Here is a 10,748-nt window from a genome sequence, read left to right on the forward strand (position 1 = left end):
TGCAGAGTGCTGCTTTGTTTACCTTCCTGGATTCATTTGATTGGCTAATGTGCTGACAGGTCACACATACATACACACAGGTGCAGAGAGAGAGGGGGAGGAGTGAAATGAATGGATTAGTGCACGCATTTAAAAATGTTTTAATATTTGGGTTTGTATCAAGTCTTTTCAAGTCAAAGGGCTCAAGTCCGAGTGAAGTCACAAGTCATTGGTGTTAAAGTCCAAGTCGAGTTGCAAGTCTTTTTACATTTTTTCAAGTCGAGTCTAAAGTCATCAAATTAATGACTCGAGTCCGACTCGAGTCCAAGTCATGTGACTCGAATCCACACCTCTGGCTTCTATTCAAAACTTTTGTAAACTTCATACATTTTAAATATTCAGCTTTATTTTGAAAATCTTGCCCCATTCAAATGAATGGGAAAACTCCAACTTCAGCATACTTTCATCTAGCAAATCCATTCAGGTGTCAAAATGTTCAGCATTTTCAGGGCGATATTTCAGCACTCAGCATCTATACGCATTTTCTTCAGAAAATTCAATTTTCTAGTTAGATATTTATTTTTTAATAATAGATATAGAGAAGATATTATTACAGATTTCAATCCAGAAGGAGGGGGAGCACTAAATAATTTTCCCTTTTTGTGTGATTGTGCCATACTGGAGTGTATCTACATTGTATTAGTGTTTTTTTGATGATTTAGTTTGCATTCCACATTTATGATTATAACATTAGTTCATCTTCAGAAAAGGAAATCATTTGAGCATGTGTTAATGACTTGATAATGAGCTTTGAAAGACAAGTGTGGAGGACTGTGTGAATAGTTCTAGCCCATCAATCAGGCTGGCATTAGTTTAATGAAGCAGACGACTTATTAAGAACGAGAGAAGCTCAGCGATACACACTGCAGCACATCCATCAAACTGGTGAGACAAAGAAAAGACCTTGTTTCTATAGACCTGTGCCCATTTTGGATAATGTTTGCTTTTTCTGGTAGACACTGCTGCACAGGCACTGGTCTCCACTGCTGCAGACATAATGTTAACGCTCTACTTTGTTCCTCTGCCTCCCTGTTACAATACACACCAAGTAGCAAAAGCCAGTGGTGGAAGAAGTACTCCGATTGTTTACTGAAGTAGAGGTATCGGCGCCACAGTGTCAAAACACCAAGTAAAAGTCTTGCATTCAAAATATTACAGCTGCCAAAGTATCAGGACCAAAATATAACCTAAAATACCAAGTAAAAGTACTCATTATACAGATTGGCAATATTTATATTATTGGAATATAAATATTGATGTATTATTGTGTTCATCACATTTGATGCTGCAGCTGCCAAATGTGGAGCTAATTTTAATAACTTTATATACTTATAATTTTAAGTACTTTACATACTGCTGTGCAGCAGTAAATAAAGTAGCCTACTTGATCCTCATCAGAACCAGGTAGCTTAAATTATCTGTTGTGCTTCATTAGTAGCTCAGTGGACAAAGGACAGAAATTAGTTGTTTGACACAGAGTGAACTAGAGAAAGAGCCCAAATATAGTCTTTTCTATAATAGAATCAAATAGTTTTTGAATCAAAATCATTCAAAATCGGATTGAGATTTGATTTGAATTGTGAGTTTGCCAAAGATTCCCACCCCCAATAAATCCTGTGAAATAAAGACTGATTCTTTATTTCCCTTTTATTTAATCAGTCTCTGTAACATGTCTATTCCCTTTTTTGTGCGATCCTCCCTTGCATATACTACACTGCACAGATCTTTAGGACAGAATGCATCATACCTGCACCTGAAAAACTGGCACAAAGGCAGCAGTAAGTCTGAGCTAGAGTTTAGTTGAGTTCCAGTCTGTCACACATTTGGTTTGGTGTTTTCATTTGCAGAGTTTTGGTGCTCTATCTCCTACTTTGAAATGGACGTCCAGGTGGGTGAGATGTTCAAGGTGCCCTCCAGCTGCCCTGTAGTGACTGTGGATGGTTATGTTGACCCGTCAGGAGGCGATCGCTTCTGCCTCGGCCAGCTGAGTAACGTCCACCGTACAGATGCCAGTGAAAGAGCCAGGTGAGTGGATGAATATACTCCTCTGCTGTGTCTCTTTAATAGTTGTAATATATTTTTTACATGAAACACCTGATAAATGAAGTAGTAAAGAAGAAAACTACATAATTTATTTATTTATTTATGCATTGATAAATTCATTCACTATGACTTACTCACTATTGGCCCTCTCTTTGCCCTGGGGGTGGGCGATATGTGAAATGACTACTTACAATACACTGAGACGCGATGACATACTTGTTTCTCCAGATGGGTAACATGGCATTTCCTTATTTCTGTAGACTACAGTGTAGAATTCAAGGTTTTTAGTTTGAAACTCTCAGAATATTCATGTGTTTATACTGTATGTTTGTGATGAAACTCACATACTTACTGTTTTCAGGCCAGCATCATAAACTAACCCACAGATATACTGTAACTCTGCCCCCCCATTTTAAAACTACTTTACATTATACATTGCTGCAATCCATCAAAACCAGGTAAACCACTCATCTAATTGTTATTTCCATCCATCCATCCATTATCTTCTGCTTATCCAGGGTCGGGTCGCAGTGGCAGCAGGTTCAGTAAGGTAGTCCAGAAGTCTCTCTCCCCAGCAATGTGTTCCAGCGCATCTTGCAGGGTTCCAAGGAATTCCCATGCCAGATGGGATTTATAATCTCTCCAGCATTTTCTGGGTTTGTGCCGTGGTATCATAATACGGAGACTATAGTGGTGAAAGTCACCAATGATCTTCTCCTAGCATCAGAAAAAGGACTTGTCTCCATACTTGTCCTCTTAGATCTCAGTGCTGCTTTTGACACCATTGATCACAGCATCTTGCTGCAGAGACTTGAACATGTTATTGGGATTAAAGGAACTGCACTAAGTTAGTTCAAATCTTATTTAGATTTCAATTTGTTCATGTTAATGATGAATCTTCCACACAAACTAAAGTTAGTCACGGCGTTCCACAGGGCTCTGTGTTTGGTCCAGTTCTCTTGACTACATGCTCCCTTTAGGCAATATTATCAGGAAGCACAGCATAAATTTCCATTCCTATGCAGATGATACTCCCTAAAGCAGGCATCACAAAAACTAGGTGCTGCAATAAGTGCAATAAGTTTTTATCCTGGAAAGATAGTTTAATAACATAAAAAGACCCTCATAGTGCCAGAATTGCATATTATTCATCACTCATAGAGGAAAATAAGAACAAGGCCAGGTTTCTTTTCAGCACTGTAGCCAGGCTGACAAAGAGCCACCATGCTTAGATCTCAGTAGTAATGATGTCATGAGCTTCTTTACAAATAAATAGAGAAAAAATTAATGAGATCCTTTCAACAACTCTCATAGATGTCCTCAAGGCCAATGGCTTTAGAAACATCTGTAAGACCTCATTTATATCTCTCTGAGCTGAACAGTTGCTTCATCTACATCATCAACATGAGTATAAAGGAACTGTACTAAGTTGGTTCAAATCTTATTTAGAAATCTGCTGTCTAACCATATAGTTACTCTAGATGACATAGCTCTCGTCTCCAGTACTACTGTGAGGAACTGTGGAGTCATTTTTGACCAAGATATGTCCTTTAAATCACACATAAACCAAGTCTCTAGAACTGCCTTCTTTCACCTGCTCAATGTCGCCAAAATCAGGAGCATCCTGTCTCAAAGTGATGCTGAAAAACTGGTCCATGCATTTGTTACTTCCAGGCTGGACTACTGTAACTCTTTACTATCAGGATGTCCCAATAATTCCCTAAAAAGCCTCCAGTTAATCCAAAATGCTGCAGCCAGAGTACTGACAGGAACTAGCAAGAGAGATCATATCTCTCCCATATTAGCTTCTCTCCACTGGCTCCCTGTAAAATCCAGAATAGAATTTAAAATCCTTCTCCTAACATACAAAGCCCTTAATGACAAGGCTCCATCATATCTTAAAGACCTCATAGAGCCTTATCATCCTAACAGGGCACTTCGCTCGCAGAGTGCAGGTTTGCTTGTGGTTCTGTTAGAAATTAACCCAATTCTTTTGTTGGAAGCACGAGAAGTGACGACAGGAGAGGACTGTTTAAAATCAACAGAAAGGGAAGGGGGGGCATGATGCTCTGAGCTCCTCACTGCTCCTCTCCTCTCCCCTCCTCTCACTTTGCTGTGATTTGGCACTATACAAATAAAACTGAATTGAGAAAAGCCAAAAAGTAGAGTCACATTACCACTGCAAATGAAAAGGTTTATGCCTGTGTGGAGAGGCTGGCAGGAAAACAAAACATCCAGGAAAGGTGTCCAGAGAGCAGTGCTTTCTTTAAAACAAGCAGCATAGACTACTTGAACATGTTATGATTTGGCGCTATACAACTAAAATTGAATTGAAATTGAATTGGTCTCACAGTGTTGAAATAATCTGCCCCCTGAAGTCAGGACACCACTAGCACTATGCCACCTTTGGAAACTACATCTCCACATACTAAACTTATTCTTACATTCATTATTTAAAAAAAAATCTGGTTAATCTTTTTTACACAGTATGAAGGGAGCACAACTGATTGTTCCTGTTTGTTTGTCCTGATTTTTTTTTGTGTGTGTGTTCCAGGTTGCACATAGGTAAAGGTGTGCAACTGGAGTGTCGTGGTGAGGGCGATGTCTGGATGCGCTGTATGAGCGACCACGCTGTGTTTGTACAAAGCTACTACCTTGACAGAGAAGCAGGCCGAGCACCAGGTGATGCTGTGCACAAGATTTACCCTGGAGCCTACATCAAGGTCTAAATCCAGCTCATACACACACACACACACACACACACACACACACAGATTCTCTGTTTTTAAACTCTTCAACTATTTTATTTATTTGGGCAGCATTAACCTTGTACTGTAGGTGGCAGGGCATGCAAATCTTTAATCAAATACGCAATAAGGAACCGAAGTGTATTGAACAGTTGTCAAGTGTTATTAAAGTATCAATACCATCAGATTGCCTGTGCTGCTGTTGTAATGTAAGCTGTGTGTGTTTTGGTCAGGTGTTTGACCTGCGGCAGTGCCATAGACAGATGCAGCAGCAAGCGGCGACAGCTCAGGCTGCCGCTGGCGCCCAAGGCCTGGTCCGGGTAGTGTTGGAGGTATCGCGCCTGCAGTTAGTAAGTGTTGAGAGACATTTGGAGGAATTATTTATTTGACATTTACAATACACACTGGAAACCAGTTTGAAATGTACACTGCATGAAGCATTTAGGATAGAATTATTGTCATTCTCTCTGCTTGAGTATGAGAGACTGGTTACATGAAGAAAGTGTAGCAATGAACAAAACAATAATAATAATAACCTTCTGTAATGGTAAAGTATTGATTGGACTGTTCATTCCAGGGCACCAACTCTGTAGCTCTTTGCAGTTTCATCAGCTTTGGGTTCTCTACTCTTTATCACTACAGAAATGATCAGCTGTCAGACAGAATGGCCCTGTGATGGAGCAGTGCTGTGACAGTAAGCACCATCACATGCTGTCACATGTCATTTCAGGTCTGTCTGCAGCAGCTGGGATCGGTGTAGACGACCTAAGACGACTGTGCATCCTGCGGCTCAGCTTCGTGAAGGGCTGGGGCCCTGACTACCCCCGGCAGAGCATCAAACACACCCCTTGCTGGGTAGAGGTCCATCTACATCGAGCTCTGCAGCTTCTGGATGAGGTGTTGCACACCATGCCATTGGCAGACCCAGGGCCTGCTAACTAAAGACAGAGACCAAGTTCAAATTCCAATATGGATTCTGAATATTCACACACAGACACACATTTGGATATTTCTGCTTCAGGCCAAATATGCTATCTAATTAATAAAAAAGAAAATCAATCAGAAACACATGGAAAACAGAGGTGACCAACAACACATTATGCTTGTAACAATCAGGTACAAGCTTCTCTCAGACATATGTACACATACACACGGACACAGTGAAACCAGAAGGTCTGTATCCACACAGACATAAAGGTTCTGATGTCGTTGGGAATTTTCTAATGCTTTATGCTCTACAATCTAAAGTCAGATAAAAAGAAGTGGGGTCTCTGAAGGTAAAGATTTTGAGTTTGTGTCCTTGCTAGTGTGTGTGTCCTAAAGACATTATTATACACTGCAGAAATCCAGGGATGTTTCAGAAATGCATTCCCTTATATGCAATGTGGATTTCTTCTAATTGTGAGAGTGTTGGGCTGATTGACTCATGGAATACACACAGACCTGTAAATAATGTTCTCCAGGCGTGGACAACACTCAGACAGATAACTGCTTACCTCTGGAAAAGTACATTCAGACTGAATCCAAACAGCATTAAACCTCTCTTTATGTCTTAACAACAACAGAAGGGATGCAGAAGTATAGATTAAGGAAGCCAGTGTTTTGTCATCTCTGTGCTTGTACTGTGCTCTTCATTGTATCTTGATCTAAACTCCAACTGTTAACATCAATAGCTGGTTATCCCTCATATTACACTCAGCTCAAACTATTTTATTTTTGTACCAAAAGTCTAAAAAGTGAAAAACATTTAGCTTTAAAGTTGTGTTGTTGTTCTTTGTAATGAAGCAGTACTACTCTGTATGTAACCAAATGGTTGGTGGAAATCACCAAAGCCAGAATACCTCATAGCTACAGTGCAAAGTCACAGTTCCCTTTTCCGCCTAAGCCGCACACACTTTGTTCGTCACTGATAGGCTGAGGTCAGTTTGAGATTATAGACTGGGTAGAGGCAGTAATGGACACACGGACTGAAATTTGGTATGCTCTGCAGTTTTACAGCACAATGGACTTGTGAGAGAGAATTATAGTGACTTGTAATGCACAGAGACAGAAACCTGAGTGCATGTATTGTCAGACCAAACATCAGCCAGTGCCTTTGTGTTCTGTGGTCTGACCTGTTAGAATATCATCTCTTCCAGTCATCTCTTACAAACATGTATCTAGCAGTTTTTGTGAACTCTGGCTTGTTGTTTCCAGCAAGGTCATGTGTGTGACCATAAAAGAAAAGGAGGATTGAAAATAGCTGGAGCCTGCTCAGTTTGGGCAGGGACCTGTGTTTCAGGACAGTGAAGACATTGTCTTCTCTCAGTTTATCTGTCATCACTCTTTTTAAATTCCATACAGCACAGCTGTCACTGACCTGGATGTATGCGTTTCCTGTCAGATTACTTTGAGATCATAAAATAATTACCTGGAGCCAAAACTAACAGTGGGTCTTATCTTTCTATTAGGAGTCCTCCTGAATGCTGCTGCAGGTTCCAACCAAAGAGCTTCCTCTTACAAGAGCTCGTAAATTAGATTAGATGAATGAAAAGATAAAGTCCATTAAATATAAAGTTAATTTAAAATCAAAAATTGAATCAAATGAATGAAAAGTTCAAAAATATTTCATGTGGTGATTATTTCCTACTTTCAGTGGGCTGTCAAACTGGGTTTGAAAGATACCATACACCTAGGTGCCCTTCAAACTACAATGCTTTGTGAATTATTCTCAGACCAAAACCTTAGTGGTCTAAAGATGGGACTGACGCACATCGCTTTTAGGAGTTTCTCCTAGTCAGCAGCTACTTTTAGCCCTAGAATGTTTTGTGAACACAACCACTTGATCACTGACGTGAGTGCAGCAGGGCATATTGTTAACCTGATTAGCAGGAGACATGATCGGTACGCTGTGACTTGTTCAGTTATCCAACTACAAAAACACAACTAAATCCTGGGTTAGTATGTGTTACTAACACAAGGTAAGAAACGATGAGAAATTTTTCTGCCAGAGTAAAGCTGATGTAGTTTCAAATGCAGTTTTCCTTAACCAAAGGGGGGGTGGGGGGTTTGAGCATTGGTGTGCTTGGTATTTTCCTGCCATGAATGAATGAGGTTCTCTCATACCCTTTAAAAGCACTGCCAGAAACCTGACTTTGATTGATGACACTGATGTCATGCACGGAAATATATGGAATACAGCAGAGAAAGACTCTCCTTCTCTCTTCTTCTCCTACTAGTTATGTACGCCACTCTTAAATTGTGATGGGAAAAATCTTGACTATAGACGTAATGCACATAACGTTTCACTCAGCAGTCTGCTAATTTCACTGACCAGCTTTTGTGTATAGAAGACAGAAAGACTCTGGTCCTGTAACCAGCAGCAATTGTATAGTATAGGTTACAGCTGCATCCAGTGTGCAAAATACACGAGGGTTGTGGGAGTCTCAAGCTTTCTGAGCTCAGAGCCCCAGAAAATCTCAAAGTGGAATTTCAGGGGGGGGCTTGAAATGTGCCAATTTACTTTTTATTTTTCTTCCAACACAATTTATTTGCATGTTTAAATGTTAATAATACAAAAGTACAATAAAAATATATTGCAATCACTGTTTTTATGGTGTTGTACCAAAAGCAATCGTCCTCCAGAAACTGATTGTGCTTCACATGAGCGAGCAGCTTGTCAACGATGCATCTTTTGTTGAGATCACACCATCATAAAATGCAAAATAAGACAATGTATATTCTTGTAGTACTTTATAAAATGTGATCATTTGAGGAAATTGTAACTGAACAGTAAGTGACAGCAGCACCAAACTAATTTTACCTGCTGCCTGTAACGTGACTGATCGAGACATCTGCAGGGAATTTATTATTTATTATGGCTCATGAGCTGCTTTCATGTATTACTTTATGAGCGTAAGTGTAATTATTACTATTGTCACCCACCCCCAACACTTCCCTTTGCCCCCAGGTCAAAAGGAGACCCTTTCCAAAATGCATGATGTAATGTGTACCCTGGATGTGCACATGGAGTGTCATGACACGTGCCAGCCCTGTTTGATCATATTCATATCTAAAGCCACATACTGAGGACTAGTTTATTTCACCTGAAAATAATGTTTCTAAATTATCACCCATATTCCATAATTCTGATAATTTCACATTAAACTGTTTACAGTGAATTCTGGCAGATCAGTTATGGATTTACAATAGGACTGTTGTTTACATTTGGGTACCTGTTCTTGTGCCTCCCAGTCTAAACTCTTGTCAGGAAAATTGTGAAAAAAATGTTGTGGTCAGGTTTCAGTGCAAATCCAATTTGGGGTCAGAATGAGCACCAACATTGCACTGCATTGCCTAATCGGCATAAACATGACCTCAGCATAAGCACATTCATTCATGGCAGGAAAATACCAAACACACCAGTGCACAAAAAACAGTACACTTGTGCCCAAGGAAAACTGCAAAGACCACACTGGAAGCTCCTCTAGGTTTGTGCTGGCAGAAAAAAGACTTTACAGAGTGAGCAGACAGTTTGTACCACTGACCATATTTTACTGTCCAAGTTAGTCAAATCTTACAAATCTTAAAATGCCACTCTCTGTCTTTCCACCAACAGAATGTGTTCTAGAACAAAACATTAGCATAAAAATACCCAGAGGCACTGTCTAACTCAGACTGCAGAGTGCGTAGAGGAGGAGCGTTTACACTGAGCCATAAGTATTTCAGCATACCGACTCTATGTGTAGTGTATAAAGATATACATCCATCCATTCATTATCTGGAGCCAATCCCAGCTGACAATGGGTGAGAGGCAGGGTCCACCCTGGACAGGTCACCAGTCTATCACAGGGCTGACACATAGACAAACAACCACACACACACATTCACTTCTATGGGCAGTTTAGAGTTACCAGTTAACTCAAGCTGCATGTCTTTGGACTGTGGGAGAAACCCGGAGAGAACCCACGCAGGCACAGGGAGAACATGCAAACTCCACACAGAAAGGGTCGGCCAGGGCTCAAACCTGGAACCTTCTTTCTGTGAGGTGACAGTACTAACCACATCACTGTGCCGCCCGCAAAGAAAAACTTGAAAAATATAAACATGTGCTATAAAGTCAAACCCCAGCACATAGTGTACACCCCAAATGTACTGTATATAGCACTGTGTGTACAAGCCTTTAGTTGATTTCACAGGGAGGCATACACAGCCGAGTTCACCTGAACTGCTCCAAACAGATGGTTGTCTTAGATCCCAGTGTCCCACATAAACAGAGATCAGTTGTCCTGTCCAGACTTGACTGAATAAAAAGGTAATAAATGTGTACAGTGAATATAATTTATTGTACCAAGGCATTTGTGTGTGCAGCCAGGATTTGTGGGATGAGATGTGTAGATTGACTGTCAGGAATCTGAGAAACATTTGTTATGTCATTCAGCTGCTTTACAAAGATCCACCATTAACATATCCATATTTGTGATTTGTGCCTTTTGTTGTTAACAGTAGATGCACCACCACTGGATTGTAAGACTGACACAAGTTTGTCTTTCTACTTGTCAGTTGTGATTTGTTCAGAATCTTTTCTGATATTCTGTGGTTCCCTCAGGTATCTGCCTCACTTGTCAAACCAGTTTATAGAGCTAGAGAATACCATTAGCAAAACACGCATCTTACCTGACTATTATTATTTATTGCCTTAGTTATTTGTGAGTGTAGAATATGACAGAGTACACTTGGCACTATTCTAATCTTAGCATGGACAACACAAATCAATGTCATATTAATCTGTCCTGCCCATATTCAGGGAAATACAAGTGGACTTTCTCAGATAAATTGTCACTATTGTCTAATTTGTCATCATCATCCTCTGATGATTATCCTGATCTCTCTATCATCAAATCACTGCTTATCACATCGCCTCCATAATGTGTCCAGAAA

At 40.1% G+C, this 10,748-nt stretch overlaps 1 protein-coding gene across 1 annotated transcript in view; it reads left to right on the plus strand.

Moving 5' to 3' along the window:
- Window positions 1-9,638, plus strand: part of smad10a (SMAD family member 10a) — an 88,310-nt gene extending 78,672 nt beyond the window's left edge. Inside the window, 5 exon segments of the mRNA XM_020624814.1 lie at window positions 1,887-2,064; window positions 4,637-4,805; window positions 5,063-5,135; window positions 5,138-5,179; window positions 5,560-9,638. Coding sequence (XP_020480470.1) covers window positions 1,887-2,064; window positions 4,637-4,805; window positions 5,063-5,135; window positions 5,138-5,179; window positions 5,560-5,771 — 674 coding nt within the window. The 3' untranslated portion in view covers window positions 5,772-9,638.
- Window positions 9,639-10,748: the final 1,110 nt, after the last annotated feature.

Source organism: Monopterus albus, unplaced genomic scaffold, assembly GCF_001952655.1.
Source record: "Monopterus albus unplaced genomic scaffold, M_albus_1.0 scaffold339.1, whole genome shotgun sequence".
NCBI classification, from domain to species: domain Eukaryota; kingdom Metazoa; phylum Chordata; class Actinopteri; order Synbranchiformes; family Synbranchidae; genus Monopterus; species Monopterus albus.